This window comes from Numenius arquata, chromosome 12 (assembly GCF_964106895.1).
Source record: "Numenius arquata chromosome 12, bNumArq3.hap1.1, whole genome shotgun sequence".
Classification (NCBI taxonomy): Eukaryota; Metazoa; Chordata; class Aves; order Charadriiformes; family Scolopacidae; genus Numenius; species Numenius arquata.
Genome location: NC_133587.1, coordinates 14843178 through 14862628, shown reverse-complemented (window position 1 = coordinate 14862628; position 19451 = coordinate 14843178). Strand labels below are relative to the sequence as shown.

The 19451-nt window shown below is 55.8% G+C and overlaps 2 protein-coding genes across 3 annotated transcripts in view; one reads left to right on the top strand and one right to left on the bottom strand.

The window, feature by feature from the left end:
• Window positions 1-2287, top strand: part of NECAB3 (N-terminal EF-hand calcium binding protein 3) — a 29830-nt gene extending 27543 nt beyond the window's left edge. Inside the window, exons 11-13 of the mRNA XM_074157363.1 lie at window positions 1011-1088; window positions 1371-1462; window positions 2259-2287. Of these exons, the coding sequence (XP_074013464.1) occupies window positions 1011-1088; window positions 1371-1462; window positions 2259-2287 (199 nt within the window). The remainder of the gene's footprint in view (window positions 1-1010; window positions 1089-1370; window positions 1463-2258) is intronic.
• Window positions 2288-4411: 2124 nt separating this feature from the next.
• CBFA2T2 (CBFA2/RUNX1 partner transcriptional co-repressor 2) overlaps window positions 4412-19451 on the bottom strand; it is a 54420-nt gene continuing 39380 nt past the window's right edge. The window contains exons 2-11 of one of the 2 annotated variants that reach the window (XM_074156840.1): window positions 18416-18657; window positions 17327-17416; window positions 16605-16786; window positions 15118-15371; window positions 14338-14423; window positions 12548-12743; window positions 9704-9706; window positions 9536-9604; window positions 9022-9212; window positions 5167-6928 (exon numbers count right to left, since the gene is read on the bottom strand). In XM_074156840.1, the coding sequence (XP_074012941.1) occupies window positions 6644-6928; window positions 9022-9212; window positions 9536-9604; window positions 9704-9706; window positions 12548-12743; window positions 14338-14423; window positions 15118-15371; window positions 16605-16786; window positions 17327-17416; window positions 18416-18657 (1598 nt within the window). In that variant the 3' untranslated portion in view covers window positions 5167-6643. Of the gene's footprint in view, window positions 6929-9021; window positions 9213-9535; window positions 9605-9703; window positions 9707-12547; window positions 12744-14337; window positions 14424-15117; window positions 15372-16604; window positions 16787-17326; window positions 17417-18415; window positions 18658-19451 lie in introns of both variants that reach the window. The other variant, XM_074156839.1, reaches the window with a different exon arrangement.

The window sequence follows — 19451 nt, the reverse complement described above, 5'->3', positions numbered from 1 at the left end:
CTCCAAAGGGCTGGAAGGATGAGCTCCTCCGTCAGGCTGTGTGCTGCGGTGGTAGGGATGTGCAAAGAAATATACACTGAGCTCCTGGTTTCTGGGCAGGACCAGTCTAATAGCTGTAAAGCTCCTCTGCTGCCTGGGTGCAGGGACTGCAAATCATAGAATAGAATGGTTCGAGTTGGAAGGGACCTCAAAGACCATCCAGTCCCACCCCCTGCCATGGGCAGGAACACCTCCACCAGACCAGGTTGCTCAAAGCCCCCTCCAACCTGGCCTTGAACCCCTCCAGGGATGGGGCAGCCACAGCTTCTCTGGGCAACCTGGGCCAGGGTCTCACCACCCTCACACCAAAGAATTTCTTTCTAACCTAAATCTCCCCTCTTTCAGTGTCAAACCCTTCCCCCTCATCCTATGGCTCCCCTCCCTGATCACGAGTCCCTCCCCAGCTTTCCTGGAGCCTCTTGAGGGACTGGAAGGGGCTCTAAGGTCTCCCTGGAGCCTTCTCTTCTCCAGGCTGAACACCCCCAACTCTCTCAGCCTGTCCTTACAGCACAGGGGCTCTAGCCCTCCCAGCATCTCCGTGGCCTCCTCTGGCCCCGCTCCAACAGGTCCATGTCCTTCTGATGTTGGTGGCCCCAGAGCTGGAGGCAGCACTGCAGAGGGGTCTCCCCCAAGCAGAGCAGAAGGGCAGAATCCCCCCCTCGCCCTGCTGTCCACACGTTTTTGATGCAGCCCAGGGTGTGGGGGCCTGTCCAGGTTGCCAGCGCACGTTGCTGGCTCATGTTGAGCTTCTCTTCCACCAACACCCCCAAGTCCTTCTCCTCAGGGCTGTTCTTCAGGGTCCCCTGGAGCTGTGTGCCAGCTCTGGTAGCCACAGACTGTGGCTTTGAAAGCCTCGTGGTTATGCCCACGTGCAGACCTGTGCCCCTGGCTCCTGGGCCTGGTGGCACCAATGTGGCCGCCACCGTGCCAGCCTGCCAGGCCCCCTCTCAGTGTCACTCCTGTCCCCGCAGCGTCTCCGCCTGCAAGCTGCCGGACGAGGCCTGCTTCATCCTTTACGAGTTCTGGCAGGACGTGACTTCCTGGAGAAGGTTGGAGGCTTTCCTTGTGCGGGGCTGGGTCCAGATGCTCCGGGTTCGGGGGGGCTGAAAGGGGTTTCCTCTTGGGGCTCCGCAGGGACCCCACTGCTCCCTCTCCTTGTCCTGCTGCTGCCTCTGCTCAGCCCAGCGTGTCCCTGGGGGTGTTGGTGGTGGAGACGGGGGTCAACACCCCAGTAAGGGATGTGTGGGTGCAAAAGCAGCCGTGTCCCCCACATGTGGGCAGAGATCCCATCACTCTCTTGCACCCCCCTGACCCTGCACCCTGTTTTACAGCCACTTGCAGTCCAGCTGCAGCAAGACTTTCCAGCGGTCCATCATCAGCTTGCTGGAGTCCCCAGAGCTGCTGACCACCATGCTCTTCCCAGGTGAGGGGGACCATGGGGACAACCTGGGGGGCTGCAGGAGCCCCACAGTCCCACAGCGGCTACAGAGAGCAGGAGCAGTGCAGGGAACAAGTCCCTTGGGTCCTTACAGAGCAGAAAATTAGTTGGGAGTCACCTAAATTGTGTTTTTTGAAACCAGAGACCCGTTTCCCCTGGCAGGGTGGTTGTGGGTGCTGGCAGCGCTGGGGGGGCCTGTCCCTGCCCAGGGGGGACCCTGTGCAGCTGGGACAGCCACACGGCTGAGGGCACTTCCCAGTGCAGATGTGCTGAGCCCTGTCTGGAACACACCCCGAGCCCTGAAACCCCTCCAAAGCTCTGGCCCTCCTGCGTCAGGCCCAGTTTTGTGTTGGGGCTGGGGAGAGACCGGCTCGGGGAAGATGCATATTCCCAGTGGTACCAGTAGAAATCTGGAACTGGGAGAGCTTGGTGACGGGTAAGACCAAATTAAGCCCTAATTTGCTATCACTCTTGGGTCTTGGATAAAATAATGTGGAATACAGATTAATTTGGACTAAATCCCATGCTGGCAGTGCTCCTGCTGGTCCCGCTGGCCCCATTCCCAGTGCTCACCACAGCTCCAGCGGGTCACCTGTCTCTAGGCCATGCCATATCCATGCTCCCCATCCCAGTGTGGTGGGTTCCGGGTGCCAGGGTCCTGCAGAAAAGCCTCAGCTCCCCACTGAGCAGGGCTGGACCCCCCATCTCTGATCCCCCCAGCCCCCTTCCCTCGTTTAACAGTGACCCCGTGTCCCTGACCCCGTCCCCTCTCTCCCCACAGCCTCCTGGTGGATCATGAACAACAACTGACCCTGGGCAGCGGCTTCCAGGATGCCGGCAGCGGGGGAAGGACAGGGAACCCTCGGCACGGCCATCACCTTCCCTTGCGTTGGTCACCTCCCTGTCCCTCATCCCCTCGGGCGGCCCGGCGGGGGCTGCCACCCCGGTCCCTGGCCGTGTTTTACCCTTTTGCTCTTTTAATGTTAATTTATTTATCCCCCCACCCCCCCTTCCCACGACAGGCTCTGTGTTGCCCAGGGGGGAGCTGGCACACCCCCCCCCCAGCAGCGCTTTGGGGGTGGCAGCCTGGCCCGGGGGGAGCACTGGTCTGGTAGCCACATCCCAGCAGCCCTCAGCCCCTCCCGCACCCCGGCTCCTCTTCCTCCCGACTCAGAGGACAGGCTGGTGCTCCACAGGAGGGTGAGAGGGGCTGGGGAACATGGCTCTGCCCAGCTGTGGCTTCCCCGTGCCCGGCCCACCACAGCCACCCTGGGCCACCAGCGGCTCTGCCCAGGGAGCTGAGCCACCTCCTACGGATTGTGAATAGTGTTTTATAGAAGAAAAAAAAAAAAAGTTAACAGTATTTGTGACCCCAGCCACGGTGGCAGCCTCTGCAACCATTGCAATGGCTTGTGCCCCCCCCGATAAACCACTGCACACACTCCTGGGGAAGGCCAGCGTGGCTACTAGCCCTGTCCGTTCCTCCCGCGGCTCGATTCACATAAACCGGAGTTGGCAGGAGGTTGAGCTGAATTCATGGGGATGGGGGATGACGGTGGGGGGGCACGAGAGGAGTGGGGAAGCCCCAGGGGCTGGGCGTTGCACACTTGGGGTTTGGGGCAGAAGCAGATTGTCCCTGAGCTGCTGGACAATGTGCTGGTGTGACCAGCGTGGAGCACCTGGGGCAAGCAGGGCTGGGCACAGCGGGCAGGGACCACCCACCCCCCTGAGGGCAACACCTGCCCCTGGGCAAAAGCCTTCTGGCAGGGACAGTGCCACTGTCCTTGCACCCTTGCCTGTCCCCAACACCCGGCCTGGCTCACCATGGGTGCCCATACCGCAGACACTCACTCACCTGGGTACCTGCCCCCCTCTCCCAGCCCCTCCAGCCTCTTCCCCCTCCCCATGGGTGCTGCTCCCAGAAACACTCATTTGACTGGTTTGTCCCCAGTCCCCGGGTGCAGTAATTAAATGCAGTTAATCTGGGGCAGAAGGGGTGGGGGCCACAGCTCCAGCACAGGGACACTGCACACAAGCTGTGCTGGACTTATCCAGCAACGTGTCACCCCATCCCCATACACACCCCACCCCCCACCCCCCTCCACCCCCCCGGTACCATGGGGTGACAACGGGGCAGGGTGTGGGGGGGTGGTCGCTAGTTTTGGGGTGCTTGCTTTGCCCCAGCAGCAGCACGGAGCCTGACCCGGTTCCCATGTGGGGACCCAGCCTCTCGGTGCCCAATTACTTACCTAAACTGCTAATTTCCCTGGCCAGAGCTGCAATGTGAAGTGATCGGAGGTGGCTCAGGCAGCTGTGAGGCCCCCCCCCCCCCCCCGCCCAAGCTGGGCCATGTCACCCCCAACCCCCCCTCCCCCCCCCCAGCCAGGAGCCACACAGCAGGTGACAGGGGCTCCCACAGGAGGGGACAGGGGAAGCGCCAGGGCCATGGGCAAGGCACAAGCTGTGTGGGGGCACAGCCGGGGCTGGGATAGAGACAGGCAGAGCTGAAGGGCACCAGCTTTGGGAGTCTCAAGCTGCCAGCTCGCCTGGCTGCAGGGGACACCGGTGGTCTCCCTCCCAATGCGGGGTTTGGTCCCCAGTTTTGGATTTCTTAACCACCAGATTAGTGCTGGAGACTGAAATCCTCCGATTAGGCAAATCGTGCCCGCCCGGGCATCTGCTGGTGGCTGTGGGGACACGGGGACGGTGCTGCGAGCCAGCTGTGACAGCACCTTGTGGGCTGTTCGCTGCTCAAACTAAAAATAATAATATAAAATAATATAAATAATAATATAAAAAGCTCAGAGAAGACCAGCTTTAAACGTGAACCCAAAGAACTCCCTGAGGACATCACCACCGCCGGGGGGGCAGCTGTTGTTCCCCCGCACCCCCAGCAACCCTCTGCTGCTGCCGAGGGAGGAGGGAGGAGCTGTACCATGAATATAGTCCTTTTATTGACTACTCTGGAGTAGAACAAACTAAATCCATCTGTAACAGTTTGGGTTCCTTTATACAGTACATTAAATAAGTTATGCACAGGAATGAAGTAACAAATTTCTATTACAGAGTTCAATGTCAAAAAAAAAATAAAAAATAGAAACCTCAACCCAACGTCTTCCCGTGTCCCAGTTTCACATTTATCATTCCAGGTTTAAGAAACAAAAAAAAAAACAAAAAGAAGCAATCGTTCTACCCACCACTGTTAGCATTTCACCCATTTACACTGGGGTTAATTTTCATACACGGCCATCGAAGTTGCATGAGAATTATGGAAGACGATCTATTTACAAGCGGTTTCTCCCGGCCCTACCCTGCTCGTCCCCGTGTCCCACCTCGGGGCAGTCGGTCCCCGGTGGCAGCTCAGGACTCCAGGGACATCACGCATCCTCCTTCCTCCGTGATACAGGCTCGGGACCTTTGTGCTGCTGCTGCAGTTCAGGGTCACCCCTCCGCCTCCGTCTCTCCCAGGGTGAGCACCCCCAGGCTGGTGGCACCCTCCCCGGGCTGGGGCAGCCTGGCTGCTGCTGCAGGGCAGGTGGTTCCAGTGTCACCCCCATTTGGGGCTGCCTTTGTCCCACCACCATGCTGGGCTCCCCGCGGCCACGTCCCCAGCGCCAGCTCCTGAGGGACGCTCCAGAGCTCTCCTGAACCGGGTGACTTTGTAGCTTTTTTTTTTTTCTTTTTTTTTTGTATAAAAGAACCTGGCAGAGACAGGATCGCCCGCTCCATCACCTGCTCCGTCACCCGCTCTGTCCCACGGCGGCAGCTCCCAAACCGCTCTCCCCAAGGGACAGAGCCGGATCAGCGCGTCATTTATCCCCGGGCAGCTGGTGCTGCAGCCCCAACGACGATTCATTACATCTCTATTATGTGCCTCCCATTGAAAAAGCCATCCAAAATAATTTGGGAATTACTCGCCTCATTGGGCTCCAGCACAAAACCAGTCACGGCCACATGGCTTTCCCAAAGAGCTGGTTTTCCAGAGCCTGTTTGTGCTCAGGGTGGGAAATCGCTGCGGCTCCCTCAGGCTGTGCCTCCGACCCCTCCACGGACCCCCCCCCAAGGCCAGCCCTGCCGTGGGGTGGTGACGATGATGGGGTCTGCACTGCCCCGAACCCCTCCTTCCACGCTGCGGCAGGGACTCTCTGAGCCGTGGATGTCCCCAGGCATCCCCCAGGGACCTCACTCGCCCAGGCAGCGTTTTTGGGACGGTCTCCGATGGCCGGAGGAGGCGGTGGTGGCAGCGCTGCCCTGGGCACCTCCGGGGAGAGGAGAGCAGGATCTCTACAGGCTATAAATAACCCATCGCCATCGCCTGGGGATCTCTGTGGTTAAAAACAACGGCAGGAACTCTCAACCCAACCACCTCCATCCACGCGGTGACAACAACCTGCCCACCCCCTTTCCGCACAGCAAACTAACGGTCCCCAGGTGGGAAGGGCAATAACCGCCCGCAACCCCTCCAGATTCCCTCTGCTCCGCACGCTTTCCCCTGGCAAAGGTCCCACCCGGGGGGTCACACACAACTGTCTGTCCCCTCACCGATCGGGGTTAAAACCAGGCCACAGGGAAGGGGAATCCTCTCCTCCCGCTCTGCAACCACCAGCCGCCCACCCGCCAGGGGGAGAAGAGACGGGGGGGGCGCTCCCTTTGGCCATTGCACTAGAGGACGGGACGCTCCTGCTGGGACACGGTCTGGTCACAGCAAGAGCATGTCCCCGGGAGCCACCGCTGTCTGGGAACGGGGAAAACCAGAGGCATATTATGGGAGAAAGGCAGCTGAAGGAGGAGACGGCTCAGAGGCCTCGGGAAAGGAGCCTGAGCAGGTTTGATCCGTGAGGAGGGGGCTCAGCATCTCCCGGCAGCACTCTCCGGAGAGTCCAGGTCCCCCCCGAGCGAGTCCCCGGCCTCCTGCCGGTCCCGAGTGATGCTCTAGGAGCCCCCGGCACGGAGAGGGGCTGCGGGCAAGGCCGGCACCAGTTCTTCAGGAGCCACCAAAGGAAAAAGGCAGAATGAGATGGCAAAGCCCGAGCGTGGGCGCTCCGAAGAGGCGGCGGGATGGGTCCAAGGTGTCAAGTGAGACAAGTCGCTGAGGGTGGGGATTTTTTTGGCTTAACCCCCCTCCCCCGGGAAACCAATCAAATGGAATGAAACGAAATCTCCCCTTTAGAGCCCATTCGTTTCTATCGCTGTCACGGATGCCGGGGTGGAGGACCGGGAGGTGGTCGCCGAGGTCTTCTCAAGGGCCGGGCTGGGGACGCCATCCAGGCTCTTGGTGGTGGCCGATCGGCCCGTGGGCAGAGCCAGGGGCTTGCTCTGGCCGTGCAGGCCCTGGCCGCAGATCCGGTGGTGCCTCTCCCAGTCCTTGTGCTGGCAGAAGGAGCCGCAGTACCGGGCGATGTTGCAGCCGCTGCAGGTCTCGCTGGCTTTGCGACCGCAGTTCCAGCAGCTCTGCAAGACCAAAGACACTGCACTTCAAAACAGGTTTAGTTTCCAAGAGCTGGGGAATGGTGGTGACTCAAGGGCTCTGGAGCGGACCGTTCAGCCCCCTCTGGCCCAGATTTACTAATATTAAAAGGAGCAATCTGTTAATGCCTGCTCTTTGCCAAGGTACTAACCCCTACTCCTCTGTTCTGCCCCAAACTGCCTGCCAGACTGCGCTGCTCACATCCTCTCCCCTGAATCCACCCAGATGCAGAGAGGAAACAGCAGGCAGGGACCGAAAAACACGCTGCAGATGCTGCTGTTTGGCCTTTTTATTTCCTGTTTTAAGCAGCTCTGTTTTGGTATTGCTCCCAGCCAAGGGCTCTCCGCAGGGATTTCGGTGTGCAGCACCGGCACCGTTGCTCTGCACCCTCCCTGGCGGCACAGGAGGTCAGAGCAGGCTAATTTGGAAATGGAGAAGCTGGTTTGAAAGCTTCCCAGCCAGGTGGAAGCACTGCCAGAGCCCAGGCTTCCATCTGGAAGCAGAGCAGAACCCCTCTGGCCGCCGGTAGAGGCGTCAGCCGGTGGCTCACGGGGTGTCACCCCTGCCTCCGGAGAGAGGGGACAAGGGCCAGCGCCATGAGCTGCGGCTGCAGCTGCTCCAAGGAGGGGAACAGGGGGATTTACCCTTCCTGCAGCTGGACTGGTGCATTAACCGTGGCATACTGGGGAGGGCAAGTTCAGCTGGGGGAAGGCAGCCTCCACTGGAGCCTGCTCACCTCTCACCCTGCCCAATGGAGACCTTTCGACGGCCACCACTTCTGCCACCACAAGTGAAAAAGCCTCCGAAGCAGGAAAGCGAGGTGGTGGGAAATATATCAGGGAATACAGCCCCGTCGTGGGAAAGGGCAGTGAGATTCCCTGCTCCCGGGGTCTGCACCAGAGCCACCAGCTCCCAGCGATGATTTATGGGCTGGCAGCGAAGCCCCAAAGCGAACTGGTTGGGAGTGAGCTGCTCCAGGGCCACTGTGTCCCTGAGGCTCCTCGGTCTCCTGAGAGAAGGACTCGCGACCAAAATAAACCCCACCAAAGCCTGCAGTAACTCTTGGAAAACTGGGTCGCTGCTTTACAGCTGTTTGTACTTCAGGTGGTGTTTTTAAACCCTATTTCAAAGGTTACACGGTGCTAGAATAGGCAACAGCTTTTCAACCCGTCCTTTAGAGACACTTCTGGGTACCGGGGAGACGGGGCTTGCGCTTGCGGGGGGTGCTCGGCAGCTCCCGAGGTCCCACATCGCTCCCCGGAACGTCTGGAGGAGGAGGACACTCCTCTGGTATCCCCTATGGAGAAATCATCACTTGTCTCATTCCTTCCATGGCTTCCCGAGCAGTTCCACCCACTCCCATCATGTGTTTACTGACGGGTACGTTCTTCCTTCAGTGATTTACTCAGGAAACAGCACAGACACATTCTCTGTCACACCACCCAATACAGACACGGCTCCTGCCCTGCACGGGGACCCCGGAACCAGACCCTCCCGAGCCCCGGTCACTGGGTGAACCGAAACCCCGCGGGAGGAGGGAAGGACCGGGCAGGCATTAACTCCACGTTCCCAGCAGGTTTTTGCTTGGGGTGGGGGGAGAAATAAAGCCTCTGCTCTGGCAGAGAAATTCAAACCAGAAGTAAATGGCACGTGGATGGGACGTGGAGGCACAGGAACTACCCATGCAGTTCTCCTGGCCCAGTCCGAAGAGACCCACAAAGCTTAACGACATGAGATTCCAGCTAAGGAACACTGAAGGTAATTAACGACTGTGGAGTAGAAAGAAACTCTCTAAGAGACACCCATTCAGTAGACGCTGCTGGCTGTGACAAACCAAGAGTCACCCCTTCTTTGCCAACCTGCAAATGTCTCATTAGGTGTTAGGAGGCTTGTGAACTTAATTAGGCTGATCAAAATCAAAAGCAGGGTTTTTTTAGGGTATCAAGGCGGCCTTTTAGTTATTGATTGGAGAGATACTTGGAAAAAGGAAAAGGGACAAGGACAGGTCCTGAGTCACTGCCAGGCAGGACCTAGAGTCTTTGGAAGTCCCTTCCTAGGACGTCCCCTGGCACCTCACCTCTGTGGACTCCTCCTGTTCGTTTATCACTAAGAAAGCATCCTCGGTGGCCTGGCGCTTGGCATCTGCGATGGTCTGTTCCATCCGAGCCCTCTCGGAGGCGATCATCTCAAACGCCTTCTGCTCGGCCTCCGCCACCGCCTTCTGCACCTCCGACATGGCCTGGCGCTTCACCTCGTTCACGGCTTCTTCTGAAAGGAAAGAGCAGCTTCACCCACCTGCCCGAGGAGTGGGACAAGCCTCACAGATGGCAGAGATGGCAGGACGTGGTGGTGTGGGCATGGGGACACACACGGGCAGGTGGGGACGAAGGGACAGGGTCGGCACCAGCATCACGCCCGCTGCTGAGAGTGGTGGGACCCATGGGCATCAGAGAGAAGGAGTAGAGCCTGTGGGCAACCAAGGATGGGGCCATCAGCAGCCAGATGTGCATGTGCCGGGGCTTTCCTGCAGCATCTGTTTACCCCAACCTGTGTGGCAGAATCCATCGCCAAGGTCACCAGCAAACACTCACCAGCTTTTTTCCAGATCTCTTCAGTGACGTAGCCCGTTCCTGAGCGGCTGCTGAACTCCCGCAAGGAATCTGTTGGAATAAGGGACAGGGGGAAAGGTTGGCAGAGCCTCGTCCCACCTGACCGCTGCTTCGGTGCCTCGGTACATCGCAGGACAGGGCAGAACTAACCAGCTAAAGCTCAAAGCAGAGGATTCCTACAGTTAAAGCCATTCATCAAATGCTCAGATGATAAATTACAACGTTTAATTAGTGTCTTGCATAATTTATGACGCTGTATAACCCATTTCCATCTCCTGGTACCCTATACCAACAGGCAATGCTTATAAACACGTGCCATCAAACACCGGCACTGCCCAGCCACACGGAGCATCCATCTCTATGTCCAGAAGTTTACATTAAAGGCAGCACTTTCCATCCCCAGGGATGATTCAAAAAATTGATGGACAAACTGTCCTGCAAAGACCTCTTATGGGCAGAGGTGTACACACCCCCCAGCCTGCAAAAGAGCCTACGTGACAGACGGGGATGGTCACATGAGGACCCAAACATGGACTGGGGGAAGTTTTTCAGAAGCCTGGTCCTGTGTTTCTCTCTGCCTCCTTTTTTTTTTTTTTTTTTTTTAAGGCTGCCGAGTAACTTTCTGAAAGGTCAACCCAAAAACCGATTCGCAGCAAAGGCTGGAGGGAGAACCAAAGCGCCCCAGGAAGGCGGCGAGGGTTATCCCAGCCCGTGGCACATCTGGGGATGCCCCTTGATAATTAGCCCTCGGTCCCACGAGGGAAGAAAGCACCAACAACGTTCCCAATTTATTAAAAAAAACTATCGATTTAAATTGTATCACCTTTACCATGGGGCTGGTGAGTATTTTAGTCACGATATACTTAAATATAGACAAGCTAAAAGCTGGCGGTTCCCCTCAGGTCGTCACACACCCAGCCACCCCACAGGCTCGCCCCACACCGCTCTGGGGCCACAGGGGCTCCACTTCCGAGAGACTCAGATTAAAATATTCTATTTTAGTTCCTTCTGCTCATGTACTTGTTACTGTTTTCCCAGGAAATGCTCATTCTCGCTGACTGAGGACTATCAAAACTTGTTCAGTTGCAGCTAAATTGGGGTTCTGATTGACAAGCGGCTGAACATGAGCCAGCAGTGTGCCCAGGTGGCCAAGAAAGCCAATGGCATCCTGGCTTGTATTAGAAATAGTGTGACCAGCAGAAGTAGGGAGGTGATTGTCCCCCTGTACTCAGCACTGGTGAGGCCACACCTGGAGTACTGTGTCCAGATTTGGGCACCTCGATACCAGAGAGATATCGAGGTGCTGGAGCGGGTACAGAGGAGGGCAACGAAGCTGGTGAAGGGCCTGGAGAATAAGTCGTACGAAGAACGATTGAGGGAGCTGGGACTGTTTAGTTTGAGGAAGAAGAGACTGAGGGGAGACCTCATCACTCTGTAACTACTTGAAACGACATTGTGGAGAGGTTGGTGCTGGTCTCTTCTCACAAGCAAATAGCGACAGAACAAGAGGGAATGGCTTCAAGCTGCAACGGGGTAGGTTTAGACTGGACATTAGGAAGAAGTTCTTCACAGTAAGAGTGATCAGACACTGGAACAGGCTGCCCAGGGAGGTGGTTGAGTCACCATCCTTGGATGAGTTTACGAGTTGCTTAGATGTGGTGTTGGGGGATATGGTGCAGGGAAGAACTTTGTAGAGTAGGGTCGATGGTTGGACTCGATGATCCCAAAGGTCTTTTCCAACCTGAATGATTCTATGATTCTATGATTCTAAATCCAGGCTGGGCTCTAATTTGGGTTCTTTTTGACACGCAGGAGGGTTAACTCCTTATTTTGCACACAAACGAGCTGAATGTACATAAAACGGAGAGTTTTAGTTTGACATTTATTATTATTGTTAGAAAACGTCCACCTTCAGTACTGAATGATCAGGGTTCTGGTATTTTTTTTTTCAACATTTGATTTGCAGCGAATGTATCTGGATGGGAATTCGAATGACACCCAAATGCATAAAATCAGCGTTTCAGACTTGTTTTGTGTACAGGGTCGAAATCTCTACGTACTGGAGGGGAAAAAATCATCAGCTTTAATAAAGTTAAGTTGACTCATGATACAAAAATAGAATTAATAACTCAGGTAGCAGCTCTTACACTTAGAGCCATCTCCGCTATTTTTAGAATTAGTAGACCTTGACATTTAGACTCCTTCAGGCAAGACGGACAGGAAGGGGCGGGGGGGGGGAACCAACCATTTCTCCTGCCTTTTACACCCCCCCAGTTTCTCAGCTTTGGATGAGCTTGGTGGGGTTTGGGCAGCAGGTATGGCTCAGTGACAGGGGAGATGCTCCTCTCCTGGCACCAGCAGAAGGTGCTGCTGCTGCCCAAAGGTGGCCTCAAACAAACGCTGCTTCCAGGAGCTCAGCCAGCTCCTGTCCTGTGACCTGTCTCTCCCCAAAGCTTTGAGAGCGGCAATATGCTGCTGAAGTATGTAATTTATAATTTGAATATATTATCATAGGATTGCCGAGGTTGGAAGGGACCTTTCAGATCATCGAGTCCAAGCATCAACCCAACGCTGACACAAACCATCACTAACCCATGTCCCTCAGCACTACGGCTGCCTGGCTTTTAAATCCCTCCAGAGATGGTGACTCCACCACTCCCCTGGGCAGCCTGGTCCAAGGCTTCATAACCCTTTCGGTGAAGAAATTTTTCCCAATATCCATCCTAAACCTCCCCTGGTGCAACTTGAGGCCATTTCCTCTTTTCCCATCACCTGTTCCTTGGGAGAAGAGACTGACCCCCCCGGCTACACCTTCCTTTCAGGGAGTTGTAGAGAGCAAGAAGGTCTCTACAGCCTCCTTTTCTCCAGGCTGAACTCCCCCAGCTCCCTCAGCCGCTCCTCGCATCGCTGTATGCCTAAAATAGCTTTGTGGTAATTAAACACCCACTTAAGAAGGTCCTGTCCCAGCTGGTCATACCCCCCTCCCTCGCTCACCACTGCCGATGGAGTCGGAGCTGCCGGGGCTGTGCTGCCGGGAGATGAGGTCACTGCCCACTTTCCGCGGCTCGGCCGTCTCGCTGCACCGACGCTTCCAGTAGTTGAGCTCTTCCCGATCGGCCTCCTGACAGCGCCGCAGCACAGCCATCGAGCGCCGCGTCTTCTCCACCATCTCCATGATGCAGTTCAGCGCCTGCAGGGAGGAAGAGGAAAACGTTCTCAGTCTCTCTCTGCCCGCTCACGAGATCACCTCCCAAATTTCTCATCAGGGACCATCCCAGGAAGATAAAACACGAGGTCACTTCCCAGGAACAGGCTCTGGGCACAGTATGGTGGGTGATGTGGTACTCAGACAGGCGGGTAGGACTGGGACTGTACCCACACGTGTGGCAGCAATGCTGAGCAGCACCACCTGGAAGGAGGTGATGACACCTGCACCATGAGGCTTTGGCCACCGTAGGAGGTTTAGGGCCACACTTCTAAAGGTGGAGGTGAAAAAAACCCACTTTCCTATGGGAATACGGTGTTCATACAAGGGCTGGCTGTGGTCCTGGTGCCAGCTCTCCATAGCCACATCCCACCTCTCCTCCCCAGCTCCCTGACCATCAGCTTTAGAGCATAAGCCAGCACGGGGTCTCGCTGTGTTTGTGTCAAAGTGGAATTTCCATCCTATCTCTCTGCAGGAAACACTCCAGTGAAGCGCTTGGATGAAGAGCCTTGCTCAGAGGGAAAACCAGACAGTCTGCCAGGAGCACCACGTCTTGCTGGTGGTACCTCATTGAGGCCCATAAGAGGTTGATATCCCAGGAGAAAAAAGTCTTTACAAAATAATGATCATAGAATCATAGAATGGTTAGAGTTGGAAGGGACCTTAAAGATCATCGAGTTCCAACCCCCCTGCCATGGGCAGGGACACCTCCCACTAGAGCAGGTTGCTCAAAGCCCCATCCAGCCTGGCCTTAAAACACTTCCAGGGATGGGGCATCCACAGCTTCTCTGGGCAACCTGTTCCAGTGCTTCACCACCCTCACAGCAAAGAATTTCCTCCGAATATCTAATCTCAATCTCCCCTCTTTCAATTTAAAACCATTACCCCTTGTCCTGTCACTACATCTCCTGACAAAGAGTCCCTCTCCGGCTCTCCTGGAGGCTCCCTTCAGATACTGGAAGGCTGCTATGAGGTCTCCCCGGAGCCTTCTCTTCTCCAGGCTGAACAACGCCAGCTCTCTCAGCCTGTCTTCATAGGGGAGGTGCTCCATCCCTCTGATCATCTTCGTGGCCCTCCGCTGGACCTGTTCTAACAGGTCCATGTCCTTCCTGTGTTGAGGACTCCAAAGCTGGACACAGTATTCCAGGTGGGGGTCTCATGAGCGCAGAGTAGAGGGGCAGAATCACAAACATGATGTGTTTACTGATTCTGTAACCTCCACATCCTGGCTGCACGTAGCACATCTGCAGGCTTATTGGGCCAGCACTGGCCTGGGCTGCTGCAGAAAACCCATGTGTGGGGCCAAGGTTGGGTTTGGTTGCTCATGGCCATGCTCTGCAGGAGAAGTTCCCCAGCTCCAGACGCTACATCCAGAGCAATTTTGGCTTCCACTGACCATGGGCAGAGAAAACCTGCCAGGAAAGTGCTACTGCTCCTACCTGCCCTCCCCACCATCCACCTTCTTGTTGTGGCTTCTTCCTCTACAAGCCCCCGGGAAAGAAAATAACAAACTGGGGCAGGCAGAGCACTGGGTCACTGCGTCCCACAGAGCTTCCCACCACCTCCAGCCGTTCCTTACGTGATCCAGATGCTTCCACTCGTCAGCCCACTCTCTCTCCGTTAAGCGGTGGTCCACCAGCTCATCCTGGTATCCTCCATTCAAACCTGCAACAAACCACAACCAGAAGAAGAGTGATGAGATGGAGCGATGGCTTTCAGTGCTGGAGAGAGAAGGTGGCCCCAGAGCAACAATAAAGAGCTTTATTTCCAGCTATGTATAGCTGGGATTTTAAAACTCATCTCAAGGACGTGGCTCTACAGGGGCAATTCCAGGCTGGTGGTTTTATCTCTGTCCGTGTCGCTGCCTCGGAAATGCTACCATCCACTCCCGGGTTTGGGTCTGACCTGCCTGGGGAGCTGGGGCCCTTCTTATACACCCCCGGGAGCTCAGAGCTCGTAATTCAGATTGCCCAGTTGGAAACACAGCGTGCACCTCCCACACACCCCTGGAGAAAATTGGGACGGGGCAGGCTCTGCTCTGTGCTTTAGAGGTCTTGGAAAGGTTCATTTCCACTTCCCTGCCCTCACTCTTGCTGGCTGGGTTGGCCTTATTCAACTCATGCACAAGGTCCTTCCTCCTCATCCTCGGTGGCTCCAGCCTTTACGTGTATCCAGGGAAATACAAACTCTCAGTCTTCCCATTTTTAACCTCCCACCATCACTTCTTTTCTCTGAATTCCCTGCAAAAATTCCCAGCATTACACAGCTTTGGGTGCCAGTGGCCAACAGGGACCAGCACCGCAGCTCAGCTGCTGGACCTCCCAGCTCCTCCCACTAAAAGCCTTCCAGGCTTTCTCACCGAGACTGCCGTGCCTGTCCCGAATCTCTCTGTGCTCCAACATCTTGCTGGCGTCCCTGTAGAGGTGGGAGGTGGCGATGTCTTCCAAGGTGTAGTGCTGGAGGGGTGGCGGGGTGGGGTGGAACTGCCCCCCAGGGTTCATCAGGGGGATGGTGAGGGCAGGGCTGTGCCGGGGCGCGGGGCTGATGGTGCACACCCTCTTGGCTGGAGGCTCCGTCGGCAGCGACTCCCTCTCAAAGCTGTTGTCTTCTCTTCTGCAACCACACCAGCAGACAGAGGTATTCCTTAGCACCGCATAAACATCCTCAGGAAGGGAAAAACGCTGGTTTCGAAACAGTAGAGTTTGGGCAGTGATGATTTTATCAGGGAGCTGAACCAACCATGCTCAACTTGGGATCAAATCCATTAAATGACCCCGTCAAAGTAAAAAGTTCAAGACGCCCGAGTGTTGTGATTCATCTTCCTGAGCATGATCAAATTAAAATTTCACAGTTTTTATGAATTTGAGGCATGTTCCACATAATTACATAACGACTTTTAACTGGGAATAAAAACCGTGAAAATGAACTGCATCCATCCCAGCCCTGACAGTGCCTCCGCTCACCACCCGGGAGGTGGAGAACCAGGTTCTCCAGCTCAGGCTTTTCAGTGCTTCCCAACAAGTCCCTCTGGGACAGAACCTGCCTGAAAGAGGATCTCAACCTGAACTCCCAGTGCAGGAGGAGCAATCACAGAATCATAGATTGGTTTAGGTTGGAAGGGACCTTTAAGACCATCCAGTTTCACCCCCTGCCCTGGGCAGGGACACCTCCAACCACACCAGGTTTCTCAAAGCCCCCTCCAACCTGGCCTTGAACCCCTCCAAGGATGGGGCATCCACAGCTTCTCTGGGCAACCTGAGCCAGGGTCTCACCACCCTCACAGCAAAGAATTTCTTCCCCAGATCTCATCTCAATCTCCCCTCTTTCAGTGTCAAACCCTTCCCCCTCATCCTATGGCTCCCCTCCCTGATCAAGAGTCCCTCCCCAGCTTTCCTGGAGCCCCTTGAGGGACTGGAAGGGACTTGAAGGTCTCCCCGGAGCCTTCTCTTCTCCAGGCTGAACACCCCCAACTCTCTCAGCCTGTCCTCACAGCAGAGGGGCTCCAGCCCTCCCAGCATCCCTGTGGCCTCCTCTGGCCCCACTCCAACAGCTCCATGTCCTTCTGATGTTGGCAGCCCTAGAACTGGAGGCAGCATTGGGGGGAGGGTGTGGGGAGGGGGTGTGGTGGTGTGGTGGTGTCTCCCCAAAGTGGGGCAGAAGGGCAGAATCCCCCCCCTCGCCCTGATGGCCATGCTTCAGTGTCTTATTAAGAGCCAGAATAGTTGTTGGGAGTGAGAAGATCCTACGGTTTAAGCCCTGGATGCTGCTTGAAGCTTTGACAGCAGAGAAGTTGAAACAAAAGTCATGACTTGGGGAACTTGGCAGAGTGACGGAAGCTGGTTGTACCTGTCTGGACTGTGCCTTTTGCCATTCCCGTTCACCTCGATGAGCAGCTCGGAGGAGTCGGCGGGGGAGGCGGTGTTCGTGTTCAGCAGGATATGCTCGTGCTGGGCCAGGTACTGGGAGGGCGTCTGCTTGGCCGCCCGGGCGCAGTGCAGCAGCTCCCTCTGCAGCAGCGGCAGGTTGGCCTGGAAAAGAAGCAATTTCTTTCTTAGGCAGGCTGCAGGCAGGCCTTTCCAGCCATTTCCAGCAGGTTTTGCTCTAATTTTAATCCCTCAGAGCAGCAACACCTACAGCCTGTGGTCCCCACTCGGGATCTTCCAGCTCCCAGATTTATCCAGATTTTCTCAGGAGCTGAGGATGACCTGCCATCGGTGCACCTAAAACCCAAGTATCACAGATGCTGGAAGGGCAGAACGCTTCCCAGCCACCCCAGACACGGACCCTATGCCAACGTTTCAAATATTCTAGACCTGAACATTTGCAAATAAGATTAGAGGATCCGAAGCTGCTGAACGGACCTTGGTTTGTCTCCTTTACCCCTAACGTACAAGCAGACATACGTGGCACTCATTAAAACGTTCGCTTTCCGCAAGCCAGGCCCCACGTGGCCACTGCTACGGTCTGTCCTGGACTTCAACAAAGCTGCCGTGGTGCTGGAAGCGAGAGCTTTCCCAGCAGCCAAGCGGCAGAGCCCGGCACATGGAGCCCCACCATCTCCCTCTCACCTTCAGAAAGGGGATCACGAACGGCCGGAGGGGAAAGTTCGTCGCCTCTTGCAGCTTGCAGTGAAATTCCTCGATTGTCACGGTTGAGTTCTGGGGAAAGAAATTAAGAAATGAAATGAAATGACAATTTGTTCTTATTTTTAGACATGTGGGAAACAGCTCCAAAAGAACAGAGACCGCATCTGCCACTGCAGGACTGAATGTTTGCATGGGATCCTGCTTAACACAGCCAAAAAGACTCAGGCCAATGGAGTAGAAACGCTGCACCAGGTGAGGGATGAAGGCTGTGCACAGGCTCTGCCAGCCCAGCATCCTCCCAGTCTGGATCAGCTCCAGGAGGCAGCAGGACCCAGCCGGCATCTCCTGCACCCTGGCCAGGTGGCCTGGGACAGGCTGTGAGGAGCCACACAGTGATTCCAGCCACTCAGAGCTACACGTCTTCCTCTCCTCCTTCCTCCCTAAACCAGGTTGCTGAGAAGCAATGCAAGAGCAGAGAAGCACTAAGGGCTTTCCAGACCCAGTTCTCCACCGGCACCTCTGCTTTTTCCATTACACCCGTTCCTCGCCGAGCAACGCAGCGCTGAGTCCTAACACACCGAAGTCAGGGCAGCGCTAACGAAGCGGTGGCTGGAACCAGCATTTCTTTGTAAATTGATCCACGGTCAGGGCCAGGAAATCCCAAAATATCACGAAGCAAGAAAACATCTCCCTAATACAAAACTACAGGCTCCTCTGAATTGTGTGAAAAGTTTCCTTCGAGGGGAAATGGAGAAGCCCAGCAGAGCCCATGGCACCAGAGCAGTGGCCTTTATAGAAAAGCTTAGTCCAAATACTTCCAGGTTTTCTTAAGTTCAGCTGCGCCCAAGCTCATGCCAAAGCTTTTTGAATATGTGAAAAAAAAATAAGAGTCAGCAACTTTAGCTGAAAACACAAAACATTACAGAGTCTTGCTCAGTCAACGGCTCTGCTTATGAAGACGTAAACAGCCAATATTGTGTAAGACGGGCACGGACTGACTGCCAGCATCCCAGCCTCCCAGCGCCAGAGTGCTCCGGCAAAAGCAAAGCAGGGCCAGGGAGCGGGACTTACCACCAACGCCAGGACCAGGGTCCGGACCTTCTCCCCGATCTCCGGCGAAATGTCGTTGCCGAACTGCTGGAGGGTAGTGAGGAAGCGCTTGAGCTTGCTGAGCTGCCGAGCGCCGCACGTGGCTGGGAGCTGCTGGTTTGTCAGCGAGGAGGAGGAGGAGGAGGAAGGCCCGTTGCTAAACCGCTGGGGTGGGGATGGTGCCCCGTTCAGTGTCGGAGGAGAATGGTTTATTCCGTTGGGCACTATGGGAGATGTTAGGGAGACAGAATGGGAGACAGAAGCATTACTGAGTATTGGATGGGCACATCCCTGCGGTCTGGTGGTTAAGAGGATCCATCTTCCACCCAAGAGCCTGCAGCTGCTGGTTATTCCCTGCTAGAATCACAGAATGAATGCTAGGGGACTGGAAGGGACCTCTGGAGATCATCCAGTCCAAGCCCCCTGCCAGAGCAGGGTCACCCAGAGCAGGATGCACAGGAATCTGTCCAGGTGGGTTTGGAAGGTCTCCAGAGATGGAGACTCCACCACCTCTCTGGGCAGCCTGTTCCAGGGCTCTGCCACCCTCACAGGAAAGAAGTTCCTCCTCATGTTTAGATGGAACTTCCTATGTTCGAGTTTGTGCCCATTTCCTCTTGTCCTGTCACTGGGCACCACTGAAAAAAGACTGGCCCCATCCTCCTGACACCCACCCTCGAATTATTTATAGGCATTGATCAGAATGTATAGACATTGACAGAAAACAGGGCAAGAGCCAGAAACGGGGCTATGGGCAGTGCCGGGGACACCCAGCCATAGAGCTGGTCAGGGCCACACGTGTGTCTTCTCCTCGACCTTCCCCTGCGCTACCAGGATGCTCCGCAGCCCCCAGCACATGAGAACCACCCAGCCAGCCAAGGTGTTCCTTACAGCATCGCTCAGCTGTGATTTCCACCACAGCCGGTGACTTCCTCAGCATTTCTCTCCTCCGCTCAGCAAGTTTCATTTCCAGGGCCATCAAACCCGGGCAGAACCTGGGCTCAGCGGAGCAGGGACACCT